Below are 22220 nucleotides of genomic sequence, written 5' to 3' on the forward strand. Positions count from 1 at the left end.
GCATTTGTTCACTGGAGAATGACTGAGGAAAATTAAATATCCAGTGTATGAATTAAATACTGAATGTGAATTTTGGTTTTATTTTTGTGTTTTTTTTTAAAAGACAAACAATTAGTTTTTTTTTTTTAAACTCTGCTGGTTTCAAGGCTACTGAAAATCACCTTTTCCCCCATGTTGTTTTACGTTTTCTCTCCTGTACGTACTGTGTGTGGTGAACCAAGCACCGTGTTTCATCGGACTGGGTACGCGCTTATCGCCATTACTGGCATGCAGGAGGTTAGGTAGCAGTGGCATAAATGACAGGACACAAGTCACTTTTTTTGTTTTGTTTTTTATTTGATTTTTCAGTTGGCGCTTGGTCAGGTTAAATCACCAAAACTACTCTGTTAAGATTAGGAAAAAATCACAGATTATGTTACAGACCCTTTCAAACATATTAGAAGGCATGCTTCACCCTTCTGAAACAAGCTTGACCTCATTTTCTTTGTTACCGCACTCCAAAGCAGAGAACATTTGATCTCACTGTATCTACTTCGGATGCTGAAGAACCTTTATCGAGACTACGTCGCATAAAAATATGACGTTGAACAGAACCCGGCGAGTAAAAACGTGACACATCAAGGCCCCGACCTAGAGGGTGAGACTGCCCTCACATCTCGCCTGCAGACTGAACAGTAAACACAAAGTTCTTTTTCACTTCTTTCAGGAAACTTTTAAACCCACACATGTGCATCACCTATCTTTACTGTGCACTGTGCAATTTGGCCCAATTTTTGACAAAAGAAAGAGGAAAGCAAGCAGTGAAGAGAGAACGGGAAAACAAGAGATGAATAACAGCCATATGGTGTGACGCTGATAACATAGCTGCATTATTTCCCTTCAGTCAGGTGAGTGCAAGAACCTAGATGCCGAAACACAACAAAAAAACATTTAAGAGTGTTTGGGTGGCTGGTTTTAGGGATTTGAGCTTTTGTGGATTCCCTGATGTCTGCCTGCAAAACAAAGACCGAAAACAACAACAGATATCTTGTTTTTTGCACGGCTAGTCGTTTGTACAGTATACAACACAAGGATGCAGTATCATACATATTCCGATTAGAGGATCGGGGCAGAAAAGAAATGAAATTGAATAATGAATGCCTTTGAGGCCGTCTCTTTCTTTCAAACAGGCATACACTATTCTGTTTAGGAATCCCTTTTATTGCATCAAGGTCTGTTGAGCCCATAGCAGAAAAAGAGGATCAGTACCAATGTATTCATCAGTCACTTCTTTTCTGATACATATGAATGCATCCAGGCTTTTTCCCTGCTAGGCAGGCCTTAACAGTCCTGACGGCCTAATGAGGAAAGATAACTTAGAGAGAGGAGTTTTGGGATTGGGGGGGGGGGGGGGGGGGGGGGGGGGGGGCAGAAAGAAAAAGGTATCAAATTGGTGGCAGATTATGAGGGGGCACAGAAAGAGAATGAGTAGGGTATAAATATTCAGGAAGGTCTTTTCTGAAGTATTCTGTGGGCGTAGGTAGTTGGCACTCTCTGCTTAGGTGCTCCTTCGCCCAGACAATCACATCAGAGTAAAAAGGATGCTGAGAAACTGGGGGAGAGAAGTTTTGCCTCATCAATCACATGCTCCCTGCTTGCCTGTATGTTGTTTTCTATTACGCACACACACACGGAGTACAGGAGTAGATTGTTACAAGAATGCTCTTGTTTGAGTGCTTTCAGTGTCCTCTTATTGATTGGTGACTCCAGGGAGAGCGGCTAATTGAGCTGCCGGTCAAACGGCCATATGTGTCCATGGTGCAGTTTTGGGATTGTGTGTAAGCATGAAGTACACGCAGTCATGCTTTTGTGAGAACACGTGGACCAGTATGCACGTACATGAATTCAACAGCTGTTTGTGACTACAATGAACAATTTAATGGTGAATGTGGACAACAGATTCAGCTCGAGCAATGCTGCGGTTGACAGTCACTGCCTCGGGTGCTCACAGTCCAGCTTCCAGGAGCAAAGTAAGAATAAATGGAGGAATAAACAGAAAGACACAGTGCCCGGAGCAACAAATGTACTTGGAAAGACAAGAACGAGGTTGAAACAAAAATTAATCACATGTTGAGGGCATTAGTGGACCTACCCAGGACAATCATGGATAATTATGTTACGCAGTGTGTGTACTTGGATTACTCAAGTTGTGAGGACATAAATCTTTTTATACAAGCACACTGCGGGGACCTGCCTCCCTTTCGGGGACAAAAGTCTCCTAAACACAGAGTTAGGTCAAAATATTTTTAGACATTGAAACTTTTCCAATTTTAGCTGTTTATAAAAACAATAAGCTCTACTTAAATGATAAATATGAGCTTAAAGTTCAGTCTTTAATTCAAGGGGCTGAACAAAAACGCTGCATTAACTGTTGAGAAATTATAGCAATTTTCACGAACAATTCCTGAATTTCAGGCGCTCAAATGGAACGAGACAAATGAACACATTCATAAATAAAATGACCATTTTCAACACTTTGTGGAGAATCTTTTGCAGACAATGACTATCTGAAGTCTGGAATTCATGGGTATCATAACTGATGATTTTCCCAGCCTCTACTGCAGCTGTCCTCAGTGTTGTTTGTTCTCCCTGCCCTCAGTAAAATGCAGCTCAAGTTGGCTGAAATCAGGCGACTGACTTAGCCATTGCAAAAATAATTTACTTCCCAAACTTATATGACCGAATCTAAGCAGAGAGTATTTTACTAAATATTGTGGGTTCAGCTTCCAAAGGCAAATCTCCTTAATATATGAAGAAATACTGTAACATATTTCCACTAAACATCTTTAGAGTCTAATTACATTTAAACAGCTAAAAACAAACAAACAAATAAACCTTGCTTGGTTTGATTTATGTCTTTTGAAGAGAAGTGATGGAAACATGAATGCGAGTGTGTCTGTGGATAACTAAGTGACTGCCTTTTTTCTTACCCATTATCGTGAGGTGTGCTTTTGCCTCCACAGGTTTGGCAGTGCTGTTGCTAAACGATGCTTCACAAACATATAAGCCTGTGTCAGAAGAGGTGGGGGCAGGAATAATGAGCCGTTGTCCACTGGAAAGCCGACGCCCATCACGCTTCCATGACACCAGAAGGCGATCCACTGGTCTGAGAGGAGAGGAGAAAGGAGAAGAAGAGAGGAGAGGAGAGTAAAGGAGAGGAGAGGAGGAAAAAAGAATGAGCAGAACTGGGTGGCAGAAGGCAATTACAACATATTAAATCCATCAGTTTATTTGTCAATGAGGCAGGAAATGAATGATGACAGTCTATATCAAAGCAGTCAGCTCTACTCAGCATGAAGGAGCTTCAGTCAGTTACTCTAAATGTTGGGAAAGGAAATGGGTTTTCATGTAAAATGAAATTCTGTTTTGGATAAACAACATGGAAAAAAAACATTCTTTTGTGCATGTGCATTTGTGCAAGACAGCAATATAACAGCAGACTCTCAATTCACAAAAGAGCAGCTCATTTTTTGGGTGCCTTTTTGCAACAATTTAATTCTTATCTACAGTGAATCTGTACCTGATTTAGCAGGACAACAGCTACTGTATGTAATCGGCATCTGGAACTGTATGAACCAAATGCAGTGACGCGAATATAAATACAAAAACTCATTAACCAAATAAGATTTAAAAAAAATATTTGAACATAACCAAAGCTGCATTTAAACAATATGATAGACAATGTTGGAGATCACTGGCTGTTGTTCACTAATTGTAACATTTACAATTAGGTTTATATTATATATGTTTGTAAAACCAGTGCAGCAGGAATCATGACACAAACAACAGCAGCAGAAATTAAACAAATGAAAAGAGAAAACAATTCATAAGAAAGGCTGATTATGAAATACACACTCCTGTCATTCTGAGCATGTGCTATCTGAAGAGTACTTTAGAGAGATCATTAGAAGTCATTTACAGTACGATGTTAGTATTAATTGTTGTTACATTTTTTTGGATTATTCTATTAGCAGTCACACTGTTGGCGACAGTGGATACACTAAAAGAATTTCATTAAAAAGACACAAAGCAGGGGAAGGCTGGCCGGTAAGTCAACCATGTCCGGATTCGATGCCTGGATGAATTTGTGATACAGTCTGAAATCTGTTGAATCTGCCATCATAAGTCCATTTTATATTCAGTCCATGTGTAAATAACACACTAAGCACTTCAGTAGGATCTGGTTATCTGGTTGTCTCTCACACTCTAAATGTTGAACTTGAATTTAAAGGCCCCTAACCAGCAGATATGTAAAGATTTGAATATTTGCAGACCCTGTGGTTCCCGTCCCTTATAAAGAGTGAAAAGCAGATTTTAAAGGCATTTCTATTAGGTCTGCTGGGACTAGGCTTCCAATCAGCCTCTAATCATTTCAGCACTTCAGCAGGACAGCACTATAACTCGCTGATGATTAATGGAGGTGGATAGCCAGTGCTTTTAGAATTTAACACTACTCTAGATTCCATTGCTCAAACTCCTATTTCTGCCATATATTGTATAGTTTCTCTCTTTCAGTTGTTTCCTGGGTACAAAGTTATCTCTCTGGTGTGAGAATTTCAGTGGGTGCCTCTCTGATAGCAGAAATAGTCACTATAGAGAGAAATGTCCCTGACAGAAAAATGTAGGAGGCTTCTTCAACATCCTCAGATGCAGAGCAGGCCAAATAAACAAATAAATAAAAAGAAGAAACTTGTTAGTACTGGAAAAAAAAAAAATCACATTTCTAATAGCTAATTGGACTGAGATGGTTCATGTGTTGGTTTTTTAAAGCTACTATAGTTACATTCCAGGTATCCATTATGTGTAATAGTCACTTGATTTTTTTTATACCTTGAGTGCTACCCAGTGGTCAAGTGCAGCTGAAAAACATGTAAAGGGGCTCTTACAAAACAGAGGAATCAGACTAGGCCAGACTTAATAACACAATCTGACAAAGCCCTTGTACAAACAGTACAAAAGCAGGCCAAAAATATCACCTGTTGAGTCCAGAAAACTCATGGTCCTGACAGGCTGTCCTCTTATCTGGTCATTATTATCCTAAGTCCCACTTTTTTTTCCCTTTTAAAGTTGGAGTCATACTAAAACCTGATTCTGAGTGAATATAACAGAAGATTAAAATATAAGAATAAAATACCATTTTCATTAACAGGAAGCAAGTGTAGCTATCCAAAATGATTCCTTTAATAATTCCTTAAACAATTTAAACTAACTGACATGATGTCGTCTACTTAAAGAACTGACAAAATAAAAACATAGGGGAAATCTCTTTACTTTTAGTCTTTGGTCAATTTGTTCAATATCTTTCAAAACAGCCATGTACTATGTTACTATGAGAAGTGTTTGTATTGAATTACCTATTCTGAACTTCTTAAACATTGTCACTGACAAATTTCACCCATAAAAAAAAAGAAACTAATTAAAACTAAACTGAAATAAGCCAACCTGCTTTGGAAATGAATGGAAACTAAATCAAACTGAAAATAAAAATAAAAAATGGTTTTAAACTAAAAAAATAAGTGGTTATGGTTAGGATAAGACTTGGGTTAATAAATGTAAGTTAATATAATGCTCTCTGAAGTGTGTGAAACACAGTGTGTGTTTGTGTGTGTGTGTACATGTATGTGTGAACTGACACACTGTGTCTAATACTGTACAAGAGGGAGGGGAATATTTGCTGAACTACGAGTTTAGGTGGTGTCCTCTAATTGACCTGGAAGAAAACAGTGCTGTGTAGCCAAAAGGAACTGCTCACCCTGTGCATGGGCATGTGTGTGTGTGTGTGTGTGTGTCTGCAGGTATGTAAAAGGATTTTACCTAGCATTAGCAATGCACTCCAGTGTAGCTTCATTCCCCGCCACCACCGTTGTGTCTTTAGGTCCAATCACGATTGCTGGAGCCACCAGCTCTGACTCGGGATCTGCAGCAGAAAGAGAAAAAAATGATTGGCAGTTTGGCTCATAAATCTGAGACAGCAGCATGATCTGACACTCACACACTACTACAGTCTGATAATGTCCAGCACACAGCATAAGTCTGTGCTCAAATCTTTATAATAAACATGACTATATAGTGCTAACCATAACCATTTCCACAGGTTTATTTAATCTAAAACTGGACAGAACAGCTTCCTTTTAGCCTGATAATTTAAAAATGTTCATTGCTAAATTGTTTACAAATTGTACCAAAATTTGAAATATTAACTATTTATTGGACAAATAGTTATCGCTGCCCTGTTGATTTACCGGTTGATTTACCGGTTGATCTATGTACCTACCCACACCCTCACCTACGGTTATGAGCTTTGGATGGTGACCGAAAGAACGAGACTGTGGATACAAACAGTGAAAATGAGTTTTCTAAAAAGGATGGCTGCGCTTTTCCCTTAGAGATAAAATGAAAAGGGCAGTCATTTGAGAGGGGCTCAGAGTAGAGCCACTACTCCTACACGTTCCCCTGGAACAGCTGGCCCGGAAGAGGGAGGTCTATGTTTCTCTGCTTAGGTTGCTGGCCAAGTGACCTGACTCCAGATAAGCAGAAGAGACTGGATGGATGGAAAAAAGAAAACATATACAATGATGTGAAAAAGAAAGGTTCACATGACTGTGAAAAGCATTTCAGGCTGGCTGGGCCGTTGCAGCACTTTCTTTCATTCTGTTGTAGATTTGCATGACCCAATTTCAGCCAAGCTTTGACTGTCCAACAGATGGCCTCACATCTGGCTGTAGAATACGTTGGTATAGACAAGTTTATGGTTGACTCAAAGACACACCCAGGTCCTGTGGCTGCAAAACAAGCCAAAATTATCACCCCTCCACCACCGTGCTTGAGAGCTGGTATGAAGTGTCTGTGCTGATACACTGTTTGGTTTTCACTAAACATGGAATTATGCATTATCGTCAAACAAAAGTTAGGTGTGAGAAAAAAACATAATCACAACCAAATAAGTTCATTTTGCAGGTGCAGGCAGTCATTGCCACTCGCGCAATTCAACGACCACAAAGAAGCCATTGCGCGTGGGAGAGCATCTGCTTTGCACGTGCAGCAGGTTCACGCAGGTAACTCTGTGCTTGGAGCTGAATCCTGACTTTTGACTATTTGGAGGGTGGAGCCATGAAGATGGGTCCTAATGTGATTGGTTACTTTGATGGATAGTTCAGGCTACTGTGTCAAACAGTGTCACACCGTGGCTGCATTAAGCTGCATTTGTTAACAATTTGGAAAATACAGTTTGCAAAATGAACGATTAACAGTTATTGTTTACTGTGCAGCAGTGGAAATACTGACCATTGTCACTGGATTACTTTAATGTTGAATAAATCTTTTAAACTGGAGTATTCAAAAACAAGTTCTGAAGTCTGTGCACTCCTGTCCCATGAATGTGTTCAATCTGTATCACATAAAATCATCATAATGAGGAGCACACATCATCCCTGACAACAAGGAAAAATAGTTTTCAAGATAAATTGAGTAAACTGAATTTTGCAAAATGTGAACAAATGTAAACATGTTTATGCTGCTGCCAGATGGTCACTCAATGAAACACAGCTGTACACATCTGGCTGCAGGGCTCCACTCACTGTGGGTTCAGGCTCCACTGTAACAGTTCTGTGAACAGGCAGTCTGTGGAGTGGGCAGGAGAAGAGGCTGTGACAGGCTGTCTGTGTACAACACAATGTAACAACAGTAAGTAGCTCATTTGTCTGATCTGAGCTAGTGTCTGATAAAACAGTGAAGGTTGTTGCAATCAGTTTGTGTAAATCAAAAGAGTATTATGACTACATTACACACCATCCTTGTAGCTGCTGTGTGTTTGGTATGCTAAGTTTTTATGGTTTGCGGTTATCTCCGTGCAGCTGATAAACTTTAGTTATGTCTGTTGTACAGCCATCACTCCAGTCTCAGCCCTGGATCAGCAGACCACAGGGAAGCACCACACATCTGTCAGCTGTTATCACTGCTAAAACATTTCTTGTGCAATTTTCTTTAAGAAATGTTTATTTTAGTTTGATTTAAAGGGGACGTATCATGCAAAATCCACTTTTTTAGCCCTTAAATACATTTTTTTTTTTTGTCTAGAAGTGCAGAAAATTTAAATTTATTCTGTTCCGGTGCTGTGTAGATATCTTAATTTTCTTTTTGGGTCATATTTTTCAGTCTGTTCAGTTTTCTCTATTCCTTATTACATTTTCTTGTCTATTATGTCACAGTACTACTGTGACATAATAGACACTGTGGAACTGTGGAACTGCTAAACAAGGTAATGGACATCCAGCTAACCAGTTTCATGAATCCGCCATTTTTTTGTTCTCGCAGTGATTTTGTAGTCCAAGCTCAGTTATGCTGAAGTTGCAAGCAGACAACTCAAAATGTTGTTGGGTGCATTAAACCCACATGATTCCTTACATCACCCCCTGGCATATTGTAGGTAGATGGTATGGATGGAGAGGGTGTTAATACAGTAATAACACACCATTGCAATGCATTCATTTGAAGGTGTGCAGGTTTGTTGTCTTCATTCTCCTGCTCTGGGTCAGACTCTGGCTCGAACACGTAAGGCTGGATGGAAAAGTCTTCCGTTGTTGACATCTTTAATAAACTTGGGAATAAAAAGTTTCAAACTACAAAAACGGCCGAATGAGGTGGAGTGGAACGCTCTGCAACCTGGATGGAGGCGGGGCGTGAAATGTCGCATTCACATTTAAAAAGACCGCACCAAAAGGAGCTGCTCTAAGACGCGCCTCAGAACAGGGGTAAACGAGGAGTCTGCGGAGCTACAATAACGAGGAATTCAGACCAAAGCATTGCGGTTCTACTTTATATAGACCACATGTGAATGATTTACCTTTGAAAAGGAAGGATTTAAAAGCATATGTGCCCTTTAAATGTAAATATTTGTCTGTTTACAAATCTTAATAGTGTTCATAAAGGGAATATTCAATATTAAAGAGCTGTTTTAGGCAGGTACTTAGATCTAGAATTAGTTATTAGTAAAATTACTGTTCACTGTTTATGGAAACAGTAAACAAAATCTCAATTACCGATCAACTTTTTACAGTTGTGGAAGAGCTCTCCTATCATAATTCCTATACTTATATAAATGTAGTAATACTACAGAATATGTACAGTCAATAAAAATAAACTTTTACTGAAGTAAAAGCTAAAATGTTCTGCATTAAAATATACTTCAAACTCTAATTGTTGAGTCATTAAAGTGTACACCACAGCTGGAGCTAACTGACTGCAGCTAAATCAGACTATAATTTATTAGTTTATATATATTTTATTTTATTCTAATTCTTCTAAATAACATTAGAGATTTAAATGGTGTTCAAAGTAAATATTTGCCTTTGTATGTTTTCATAAATAAATCAAAAATCTCTATGAAAGAGCTGATCTGTGCTGCACCTCAGTAACTTGCTGTCTTGAGGATTTGCTGACCCTTTACAAAGTGAAGTTTGCCAGTTTAACTACAGCTGTTATTTCTGCTGTGCACCAGTGGACGTGCTGATTTATCACTGGCTTCACTTTGATACTGAAAAAAATTGTAAAAAAGCTGAAGAATTCTCAGGCACGTTTTGAAGCACTCATCCAGTCATGGTGCAGTTACATGTTTTACTGCAGCCTGAGCAACTTTTTGTTGGCATCTATTTTGGCCAAAGTTATAATTGCTAGATCCCGATGCACACTGCCTTTCCTGATCCTCGTCATAAGTTTGTTTTTTTTAAATCATAAAAGCAATATGACACTGTACAACAGATTCATTGGACAGGAGTGCAGAGACTTAAACGCTTAACACAGTAACTTGAACTGTCCATTGAAGTAACCAATCACATTAGGACCCCTCTTCCTTTGGGCTCCACCTACCAAACAGTCAAAAGTGAGTTGATTCCAGTGCGCAGGATTCACCTCCAAGCACAGAGTTACCTGTGAGCGTGTGAAACAGCCGCAGCACGCACAAATCTATTTTTTTTTTTTAAACAAAGAGGCCATCTTGTTTAAATAAAACTTGCTTTACAAAATCATTAAAAACAAATAACCAGACTGACTTAGAGCTCCTGTGTTTATGTTCTGTTAGAAAGCACATTGTAACACTGGCTGAATGAACCATAGTGAGAGCATAGATGCTGCATATTTTGGATGAGCAGAAAGAGTGAGTGCATCATACCCAGTGAGCAAAATGTCCAGCTAGAGAGTTTGCTCATAATGAAGAGAGTAACAGAGTATGAAAGAATGGCAGAGTGCAATTTGCAGTAATAGTAAGTGACTGTGTGCAAGAGAAGTGAGAATATACAAGTGACTGAGAAGAGACACGAAGTTTTGATGAAACTCTAAATTTCTTCCTGCTTCTAAATCACCGTGGTCTCTTGTCCCCAAAATATTTTCAGTCGTACACACACCAACAGCATAACTCGCTCTTATAAACAACAGAAATCTTTCTTCCTGAAACACCCCGACATCCAGCGTATAATGATGCATTGGAGATAGCATGGCGGCATGTCTGAGTTACAATTATAGTGCTCAGAAAAAAGTACAGTAGTGTGAGTATATGAAGAATGATTTATTGCCCAAATGGTATGTGGGAGAGTACTGTGGTATATGTGTGTGTGAGAAAGTATGATTTATGGCCTGAATGGCCTCTCATAAGAAGAGAATGCCTTAGGATTGTTATCAGTTTGTAAAGTATAACATTTGTTCAGAATATAGCAAAAAACACAGACAAACAGACAAACAGGAAAATGTATGTCAGTGTTTTATAGATTTTGTGAAGCCTATACATTACTGTTATGGCTCTGTGTGTGTGTGTGTGTGTGTGTGTGTGTGTGTGTGTGTGTGTGTGTGAACTTCCCTTGGTTTCCAGTGCATCGACTGATAAATATGTAGATTTCCAATAAGGGGGGAGCAGGGTAGTGGTACAGTGTAAATTAACAGGCTAGTTCTGATAGGGCTGGTCCAGAGGGTGGGGTAGGGGGGGGTAGGGGGGGGGGGGGGGGGGGGCATAGAGGGGAGGCGAGAAGCAGCTTTGATCTTCCCTTTGAAGGGAACGAGGAAAAGGTGGTAATTGACTCTCTGCTCTTTATTCCCCCTTCTCATTCGCTCTCTTCTACTTTTTTTTTTAAATCAGAGAGAAAACGCTGAAAAGTCATATCCTGCTGTCACACGGACATTTAATAAGACGTGTGGTGGCACACACAGAGCGACACACACACACACACCAACACTTGACACCAACTTTCACTGAGTGGAGGTTGAGTCATTAATGTAGAAGATAAGTGAAGTGACACCAAAAGAAAGGTAGAATAGATAGAAGCAATCATGGAGGTCTATCACTTTTACTTTCTTTGCTGCGCACATTTAAAGGTCTGGTCTCAGAGAAATGAAGTTGGTTTAACATGAGTGGGTGGAAAACATGGAGAGGCTGAGCGACGATGGACAAGCAGAGATAGAAGCAGATGGAACAAGGGTATAGTGTCCATTAGCTGTCCAGTGTAGGAAGCTGGGGTCAGACAGAGCCTTAACAACAGCAAAGGCTGGAAGTAATGAGTGGAGGGGGATGTGGCCCAACCTATTAACTTGTGCCATGCTTCTGAGGGGAGCAGACCAACAAATCAGGACAGCAGGAACACTGGAATGGCATGGGAGACAAAAAAAAAAAAAAGGGAGACGGGGTGTATATGCAGATGGGGAAAAAGTGAGGGGGGACTGTGCAGATGGTCTTTTTCTTCCTGGAGTGACAGACATGATGGTAGAAATAGAAAGGGGGAAGCAAAATGCCATACGGTTATGTGATCCGCGCTCTTCTTTTCTCTCTGTCAGCGTGTCTAACATGCTCTTTCTCTGGGGAAATCTTTTATCATTTCATCTCGTCTGGATCTCTTGTTCCCCACTGCCTATCTTCCCTCCCTTATTCCCTATCATCCTCTTATCTTTGCCTTTTAGTTGTTTAAACTGAGATTATTAAATTAATCTTCTTCAACTTAAACAAGGATACATATTCAAACTGGCAGAGCGCATTATTATGCATGCGTTTGCAAGCTGTGGCAGCTAAAAGGCTCGCTCTAAAGATTCTACAAAGCGAGTCCAGAAGTTTACTCTAACTCTATTGGATTCCTCATTTAGCAAATGAGAAACACCATGTGGCAGAGGCAGGGAAAGCAGGAGTGATGGAGGGAGGGATTGTAGGATGGGTTGCAGCAGAATGGAGCAATATCAGAACAACAACTTAGGGCTAAAAAGCTTCATTATAGAAAGAAGGATGATAAAAAAGAAGAGCTGTTGAAGCAAAAAAAAAATAAAAAATGGTGACAGGGAGAGAAAAAACAACAAATCCTGTGAGCATCCTGCAAGTGTATGCGCACATGGTTCTGGGTATAATTTAGCACCAAAGAGGCACTGACGCACTGCAATGTTACAATGCTCTGTCAGCGCAATCATTGCTGATTGACGGCAAAGTGCTGCTAAGGTGACACAGCTGTGTTAGGACTCTAAGTGTGTATGTGTGCGCGGGTGTGTCAGATGGAAAAGGGAAAAATTCCAAATTAAATCAAGGATGCGAAAGACATATATATATATATATAAATAAAGAAGGCTAATAAAAAGATCGGTGCAGTTTTAGGGTAAAAAAGAGAGAGCGATTGATATATAGAGAATGAATGAGATAGAGGGAGAGAGATGAAAAGCTATTCTATCCTCAGATTACAATATAATCCCTCTTTGAATGGATTCCCTCAGATTACAGCTTGTTCTTCTATTAAATCTGTCAGTCACTAAAAACTCCCCACAGTGTCAGTGAGTCAGCCAGGATGTGTGTGTGTGTGCGCGTGTGTGTGTGTGAGATCTTTCTACGACTGGAGATCTGTGTGTTTTAAGCGTCTCAGACAAATCTCTGCAGAGACCTCGAGTGCAGAGGGATTGGTTGAGGACAGCACACACATCCCTCTTTGCATACACACACCAAAATGCACACAGGAGGAGGCTGGTATTAGCTGGATGTGTATTAATAGAGTTGTCAGATACGTGTCAGCAGGGTTCACAGCCAACTAACACATATCACACAGAGAGTACATACACAACAGAGGCAAAAAGTTCGAGAAAAATAGTGTGATATTGAAAGAGGAAGCAAAAATTGAGGGAGAAATGAAATGGAAGAACACGGGAAATGAGAGGTTAAAAAAAAGAGCTTTTAAAATATTTTGTAGCATACGCAGAGAGGAGAAGGTGATCATTTGCTGATCTCACTGGGGAATACTGGATGTGTGTGAGAGTGGGGTGAGTGTTTGTGCGTGTCACTGCGCTCATTAATGCTGCATGCTGACAGCTAAGTGTCATCATCTGACTACACTTGCCTTAGAATGCCAATAGGAAACCACAAGCCAAGCCAAGACATGCCACACACACACACACACACACTCACCATGCCATGCCACACCAAGAGCTGGAGTTCCAAGCCCCAAGGGGAGACAGACAAAGGATGGGATGCAGTGAGAGGACAGAGAAAGATGCCCGATTTTAAATATTCATCTCTCCCTTCAGCTGCCAAACCTTCTATCTATCTTTGTCATCACTGTGTGGAAGTGATGAAAGAAGAAGATGGAAAGATGGGAGAGAAATGGAGGAGGTAGGCGAAGAAACAGGAAACACAGAGCAGTAATAGTGAGGAAGGAGCAGGAGTTAGGCTCTGGGGAGTACTCAGTAACTATTTGATTAATTTTTAGCATTATTTTTTAGCAGCTTGACAAAACCCAATATGACATAATGAGGTAACATTTCATCATCTCTATAGTGGAATAAGCATGTGTGCAACTCGCTCACATCTGCAAACTTTTTTGGTACACTGGGAAAAAAGTAAGACAATATTTTTTTTCTCCCATTTTTTATAGTTTATAAGCAAAACTCCTGCTCAACACACACGCCTGCACACAGTTAATAACAATAAAAACAATAAAAAAATATGTCATGCACAAATGCAATTATACAAGTATGTGCCAATGAAGAAATATTGTCACGAGTTAGCATGTGGCAGAGAAAATATTGCCAAAATCAAGCAAAGCCTGAGAGTTACAGTGCTGTGAAGAAGTATCTGCCCCCCTCCTGACTTCTTATTCTCAGGAGGGGCCGGACTACCAAAATTACTCCAAGAGCGCATCATCAGCTCATCCAGGAGGTCACAAAAGAACCCAGAACAACATCTAAAGAAGTGCAGGCCTCACTTGTCTCAGTTAAGGTCAGAGTTCATGATTCAACAATAAGACAGAGACTGGGCAAAAATGGCATCCATGGGAGAGTTCAATGGAAAAACCCACTGCTGACCAAAAAGAACACAAAGGTTTGCCTCACATTTACCAAAAAAACATCTGCAAAGATGAGCGGGCCAACATTCCTCCACAGTGATGTGAAAGAATCATTGCCAGTTATCGCAAACGCTTGATTGCAGTTCTTGCTGCCCAGGGTGGCACAACCAGTTATTAGGTTTAAGGGCAATTACTTTTTCATACAGGGTCAGGTATGTTTGGATAGCTTTTTATTCCCTAAATAAATGAAATCATCATTAAAAAGCTGTATTTTGTATTTACTTGGTTTGTCTTTATCTAATATTAAAATTTGTTTGATGAGCTCAAGCACGTACATGTGACAAATATGCAAAAAACTAAGAAATCAAGAAGGGGGCAAATACTCTTTCACAGCACTGTATACACTAAGCACTGTACATCAGCGCCGAGTGCTCTGCTCACTGTCACCTGCTTCCTTCAGACAGCAATTCAAAAGTACCACCTTTACTCCCGCAAACACCTGCGGTGTGTGAGTCAACACTTTCCCTAGCTTGGAAGTTACTGTCGTCACTACCAGCTTCCTGCAGTGCTGAATGTGGTATCTCCTTGTGGGAACTGATGAAGTCCTAGGTGCCTGAAACCTTGACGTCAAATATTAATGGCGCAGTCTATACTCACATTTAAAAAAAAATCCACCCCACATGAGCTGGCTCCCTAAACTTTCATTATACACTGCAGAGCCTTAGGTTATTTTTTCCAGTCTGTATATGCACCATACTGATAATGTCAGGCAGCTGGAGTGAATTGGCACAAGTAATACTTTTAAAAATGCAGTGAAACTGAAGTTGCAGTCCTTTGTGTTCAGGCTTGTAATTGTAATTGACTTGTATTTGTCATGAACTAGCACTGTGTGTAGCAGGTGAGGACCCCAATGCAGGACTCGAGAAACCAGGTTCAACACGAAAACTCTCAGCTTTACTGCTGGAAAACGATGAACTAAACTGAGCTGGACGGGGCCAGCAGAACAGGTTACAAAACACACTTGACTTGAATATGGACAGAAAAGCACACAGCAGGCAGTAAGCCAATAATGAAGACGTGACGAGGAACGAAGGGAAACGCAGACAATATATACACAGAGGAATAACAAGTGAAGTGGAAACAGCGGGGCAGGAACAACACAGGAAGCAAAACTAAACACAATGCACACGGAACAGGGAACCAGAAAATTGAAACAGGAAGAGGGAAAACAGGTAAACAGAAAGGCAGACGTGACAACACTTGGAGTAAAACTAAATACACAACACTCTAGACTAACGACAAAGACACACAGGGACAAAACAGACACTGGAACACAGGGACACAGGGATGACCAGAAGAATAAAGGAAACAGGAACTCAATGCAAAAAACTAAAATAAGAACATGATTCAGACACTATAACAAACCAAGAATCTAAGCTGTAAGCAAATCAGAACACAGAAGAATTTCAAACAACAGGACTTCAAAAACCTCAAAAAAACACAAGCGCACCGGGCAAAAGGCCCCGGACCATGACAGTATTTTGGAATGACACTGAAGATGTGGGTGGAGTGGACAGATAAGAATGATAATGTGCTACTGGAGGCTAACAGGTGTTTCTCCTAACAACAGAATCATTTTTGGCACAAAGTTTGGAAGAGTGAGTCCAAATGGAAATTGTTTAAAAACCGCACCTCACATTTCTGCAGTCGAAACATTGAGGCTAACGAGCAAAATGTTGGCTTTGTGACAAAAAAGTGCTATTACTGTGCATCTAACTGAGAAGCGGAGCAGGCACCCTGTTAAGGGCAGACCCTACAGCCCTGTGCTAAATGTTTAATTCTTGTTAACTGACTCTAAGACAACATGATTTTATTTTTATGGTTTTATATAATTGTTTTATTCATTTTTTTATGATATTAAAATCTGTTTAATTCTGGACATTCTTATTAGAAGACTGAGATACTGAAAAGCTACTAAAAGGCTAATTTCTCCTCTCCAGTGAAGGAGAAAATATTTACCCCCAGATACAGATGCCAAAATAGGAGAAATTTATTAGTCAGTGCACCAGTGGAATTACATGATTCTTGATCTCCAGTTTGATACCACAGCAAAAGAAAAAAATGATTATCCAAAGTACTTAAACATAAACTCCTTGTTTAAAAAGTGGTTTTAAAATGCTGATTGTCATGGTCCCGGGCCTTTTTGCTCAGTGTGTTGTGTCTTGTTATTTTTGAGGTTCTGTTATTATTGTATTTCTTCTGTGTTCTGAGTTTGCTTATGGTGTTGATCCTTAGTTTCTTATAGTTATAGTATTTCATTCCTGTTTCCCTTCATTCTTGTCATCCCCGTGTCCCTATGTTCTGGTACTCTGTATTTAGTTTCGCTCCTGTGTTATGTCATGTCTTTATTTGTTTACTCACTTCCTGTCTGACTTTGTCAGTCATTGTCTCTTGTGCTCTGTGTTTAGTTTTACTTCCTCCCCGTACTCCTCACACAGTTCAATAGTTAACTGGGCCGTGTGAGGAGTATGAGGAGACCGTGGTAGACCAACTCCAAAGACTAGTTTCTGGCCCTCCCTGGCTCTTGGACTCCCTGCACACACTGGTAAGAAACTCTCTAGTTACCATCTTACACCTTCACCCACCTAAAGAGAATGTGCGCTATGCACCTGTGCACACCTCCCCTAAGACTGCTGCTTTTACCAAGACTGAGATTGAGCCTGAGCTCCCCGCACCCAAACCTGTTTCTTCTCTGTTCCAATTCTTTGGGTGGAGGTGGTTAGGGTTCAGTCAGCTCCTGCACCCATACCTGCTCCTCAGGTGGGGGCGGTTGAGGCCCAACTATCACTTCAGCCTCTAGAAGCATCGGTGAGCCTCGAACAGCAGCCTCTCTCATCCCAGCCTTAAGCGTCGCCACGTCAGTCCCCAGCAGCCTCTCTTAAGTCTTCAGAGTCTCCAACATCTCCACGTCAGCCTTCAGAGTCTGCAGCCCAGCTCCACATCAGTTTTCACACCATCGTCTCCACGGCCGGCCCTGTGGCTGGCCCCCGAGCATCTTCATTGCTGCCGCAGGACCCGTGGCCGGCTCCCAGAGCATCGCTGTCTCTGCTGCCTGCCTCCAGATCTTCATCTCTGCGTCCGGCCTCCTGATCTGCCCTGTCTCCACTGCTGGCTTCCTGGTCAGCCTCCTGACTGCTTCGCCTGTGCCACTGGCTGCCTGGGCAGCCCCCTGAACTGTTTTGTTTGGACTGTACTGCTCCTTGTTTTTTTGTTTTTTCTGTTTTGTCTCTTGTCTCATCTACTGTGATTACATTCCACTTTGCTCCCCACCTGTTGTCTGTAGCCCTTGTTATGCCTCTGTGTATTTCTTGTCTCTGTCTTTCACTTGTCTCTTTTCAGACTCTTGTCTTTGTGGCTGTGTTTGTTTCTGTGTTCTCCACCTCTCAAGCGCTCCCTAGTTTTCCTTCCCCAGTGTAGGTGTCCTTTATTTTATTTCCTGCCTTGGTGTATTTTGTTAACTCATATTTTCAGCCACTCGTGTTTTCCCTTTCTGTTTACCACCATCTGCCTGCCTCTGAGTCCTGCAATTGTGTCCTCCACCTCCACATATGCCACACGGTCAGCTTTCACAGATTGTGACACTGGAAGACCTTTTATTTAAAATGTTATTATCTTTTGTTGACAGGACACAGACTGAAATGTTAGGATGGCTGCCAATTAGCCTACTAACGTTACTACAAGGTATAACATTAGTTAGATAATGCACTAGTCGCCATTTTCCATGCATAGCTTTCCCTGTACTTGTGGGAGTCCTTCTTCAGTTTGTCAGGATAGACCACATAAAACATGGATCTAGATTCCAGGTTGGAAAAATTAAGCCAATGTGCAAGTACCTAAAAATAGGCCACCAGATGGCAATAACTGTGGTTTCAAAAAGACTTGTGGTTCTTTAGAAAATTATGAGAATGCAGCTTTCTGACTTGACCCCTGTAAACTCTTTCCTGCTGAGTTCATGGACTCACTTGTTTTGGGTCATATTGAGTTAAAAAGAAAAATGTAAATCTTGGTCATGGCATGTTTCAAAATAGAGGATTATCTGTGGCACAAAACCACATGCTCATTGGCTAACAAGCTGTCAATCACAAGTCATTAGCCAATGAGCATGTGGTTTCACAGTCAGACCTGCCTCTCCTGGTTGCATCCATTTTTTTGGAATCAAAGATGGGTAAGGCGTATGTCACCCCTGCCAGCTCCAGAACTGTAGAATTGTACATGTACTGGGTAGAAAAAGAAAGTTTTTGGTAGCAGACATTATGCTCTGTCTCTGTTACACTTAACTGAGCTGATGGCCATGAAATTACAAGATAGCCAAATCTAGGTTTTCTAGCCATAAAGCAGAAAACCGTGAAACTTAAATGGGGAAACATCCCTTACAGTTTGTTCTCATCACTGCAGCCAGTGTGACCTTCAGAAAATCCTTTAGTGAGCAGCGCTTAGCTTTGACCTTCTGGAGAGAGCAAAGGGTCAAGGCAACATTTGTCTCTGTTTACACAGACAGAGAGAAAGAGCAAGGAAGATAATGCAAATGCAAATGGCTTCTTTACCTGGTGACCCGCGGTTTTTCTTGCCAACTGTCCGTCAGCCAGAGAGAATGAGATGAAAAGGAGTTGGAGAAAAAGAGAGATGGGGGCAGGAAAAAATGGGAGACATAAAATTTAGATTTCAAGTATTTATCCAGGGTGCAGCAAAAAGGCACACACACCAAATACACATTAAGAGAAGCAAAAGAAAATTCAAGCTTTCACAAGTCAGCAGAGTCACAGAGATTTGGAGGTATACCAAATAAAGAGGCTCAACATGGAGGGGAAAAAAAACACATATAAACAAAAGACAGGAAACGGAGAAATGGGTGACGAGGAGAAACAGCAAGAAAGAGAAGGCTATGTTATCATGGAGTCCAGAGGAAGACAAGCTGTTTGCAGCCCATCCATCAACTGCCAGCTACCAAATTTTGTCTCTCTCGTTCACTCTTTTCTTCTTCCCCTCTATCTTTCGCCTTCTGCCTTTCTCCCTCTATTTGTCATAAGTCTGGAAGTAGCAGGAGTGTAAGCTGTGAGAAAATGATGGAATTGACATTCTACTGGCAGAAAATCTACATTCACTATTCATCTATCAATACACTACCCCTTCACGCTTCTATTCAGCTGCTCAGCCACTCACTCAACTTTACAATACCAGGAGTGTGCATGCGCTTCGATCTACGTGTGTGTGTGTGTGTGTGCATGAAAAATGTGCGCACTCACGCACACACGCAAGCACACACACACACACACACACACACACACACACACACACACACACACACACACACACACACACACACACAGTGTATAGCACAAGTGACAAAGAGTGAGCAAGAAGCTCATGAGGAGGAGAAAAATGCACCTATAAAAAAAAACCTGAGGGAGGAACTTTAGAAGAATAAACAGTTCAAAAGTTTTCAGCATTTCTTCTGGAAATAAAGATAAATCTGTGGTAGACTATGGTTGGGTATTAAATGTCAAAACTTGTTAGTATAGACTGAAATGTATCTATGGAACAATTTTGCTACTTTTTGGGATATATTTTATTGGCACAATATCTTTTATGACTGATGCTTGCTGTGATGACACTCTCCTCCCCGCCTTCCTTGCTGCCCGTCTGTGTGGCAGTTCCTTTCTGCAGGTACTGGAGTGGAGGTGTGGTTTGTCCACAAACCGCAACTAAATAGCAAGACCTGAGGGGTGTACTATGAAGCGAGATTAATGAATTAGCAAGCTCTGTCAAGTTTCTGTGTCATGAAAGCGGCCCTGCTAAATCACCGTGGTAAACTTATGCTGAACACATAACTTGGTTGGGACCCGGTTATGTTACGAGATTGGGTTTAAAAATAGGCTGAAAGCGCCACGGTTTCACAGATTCTTTTATTTACAGTACGTTTTAAGTGCAATATAGATTCTCTGCTGGGGGAATGCATTTTCTAAGTGCAAGTTGTTAAGCCATATATTATTAAAACCAGGGAATGAAGCGCAAACAGTGCAGTGAATTGCATGCATGTATTCATTTGGTGATGCAGAAAATGGATAAATGTTTTTATGATTCTTGATTCTAATCTGCTGTTAAGTCTCTTTTAAACTGATGTTACTGCACCTACTAGAACACAGAACACACCAAGAATAACTGTTAAATCAATAAAATGAATTTAATTTTGGCTGATCCTCCGATACTTCCCTCCTTGCACGGCTCAAATCGTCTGTGATGGACAGACGTGTTGTCATTGGAGCTTCCATAGTTGGCCACACCAAGGCAGTTTCTATAGGGAAACACCTCACTCTGTTATCAAAGAACCAGGGATTATGTTAAGTAACCCAACATTTTGTCGAGCCAGCTAAAGAAAGCCCAACTGTGTTGAACTTCCTTCATAGCATACCCCTCTGGCTTGTGACAATGTGCTTAGGTGAGCAGCCACAGAAGACTAATTAGGGCTGGGTACTGAAGGCTGGTGTTAAATTGGTACCAGTTCCAGTCTCATCAATATTTAAGTACTGGTGAAAGACAAAACAGTGCTGCTATCAGTATTTATGTAATGTTAATTCATTTTAGCACAGCTGATAAATAACATCCTCTAATCATGAAGCTGCTCATATCAACTGATTACACTTGGCATCTGTTTTTACATTCTGTGCTCTGCGGTCAGGGCTGAATATTCAGAACTGTCGGCGTACGTTTCTACGTTCTTTATTACATTTAATGTTAATGCAGCTAAATGCAATATAGTGCATGTAAAAAGGTACTGTCTTGTAAACAGCGTAACGGCAACAACCTCAAGAAGCATTAACATATACGATGTTCTATAAATCTGAAGCTGTGCAACATGTTTGTCTGCATTAGGAAAGCATCTGCTCTACCGGGAGTGTTCAGTCCCTCACCGCTCCACTGCTGATACAATTTGCAAAACTAAAAATGTCTCACCATCAAATCAAGGTAACACTCATAAGAAATAAGTCTGTAGTTATCAATTTATGACACTGTTTAATGTGGCCTTTAACACTTCTGTAAATGTTCCTAATTGAGTCTTAAACAAGCAGCAGCCGCAGCTACTCAGTGAATAGCAGCCAAGCATGCAAATCATACCACTTCTAAATCTCTAGATGAGGGAAGTTGACAAAGGCTAGGTCACTAGTTTATCTGTGAAAAGTTTTCAGATGTCAAGGGTACATTTCACAAGAAAAAAAATTAAACTGTGCAGTCCATTTAAGAGCAAGTAGACAATTTATTTAATAATATTCAGCCAAAGAAACTTCTTTTTTTTCCCCCAACACAATGGTAACAACAACAACATGATGTGGTCAGATGTGGCCCCTCCTCTGTCTGACACACACACACACACATACACACACACACACTGGACAATAAAGTGACTACTCCAGTGGAGTCAACTCAGAGGTCTACCCTACGAATCAGGATTTTACCGCCTACTGACCAATCAATTCTCTGGAAATTAGCATCAGCATTCCTAGAAGATCCCTCAGATCTCTGTGTGCAGATAGTAAGAGGATCTAAAGTTTTCTTTAACACCATCTAATGTCTTACATGCAACTTTATTCCTTGATTTTCTTTTCCCTGTTGGCTGCAAACAAGAGTTAATATATGATCCTACAACAGGGCACCTACACAGTCTAAGGCTATGTTTGAATTCTGCTTTTATATTTACTCTTTATTTCCTCTTAGAATGTTAAACAACACTGAAAGAAAAAAAAACTCATCTCATGCACAGCTACATGTTAATTTAATGGAATTATAATTATAATCCATTAGAGTCCCTCAGGTCTTAATGACAGCGCACTGATACTC

At 40.7% G+C, this 22220-nt stretch overlaps 1 protein-coding gene across 1 annotated transcript in view; it reads right to left on the reverse strand.

Moving 5' to 3' along the window:
- LOC115786848 (protein sidekick-1) overlaps positions 1–22220 on the reverse strand; it is a 288838-nt gene that overhangs the window by 100785 nt on the left and 165833 nt on the right. The window contains exons 6-7 of the mRNA XM_030739306.1: positions 5854–5956; positions 2970–3145 (exon numbers count right to left, since the gene is read on the reverse strand). Of these exons, the coding sequence (XP_030595166.1) occupies positions 2970–3145; positions 5854–5956 (279 nt within the window). The remainder of the gene's footprint in view (positions 1–2969; positions 3146–5853; positions 5957–22220) is intronic.

This window comes from Archocentrus centrarchus, chromosome 1 (assembly GCF_007364275.1).
Source record: "Archocentrus centrarchus isolate MPI-CPG fArcCen1 chromosome 1, fArcCen1, whole genome shotgun sequence".
Classification (NCBI taxonomy): Eukaryota; Metazoa; Chordata; class Actinopteri; order Cichliformes; family Cichlidae; genus Archocentrus; species Archocentrus centrarchus.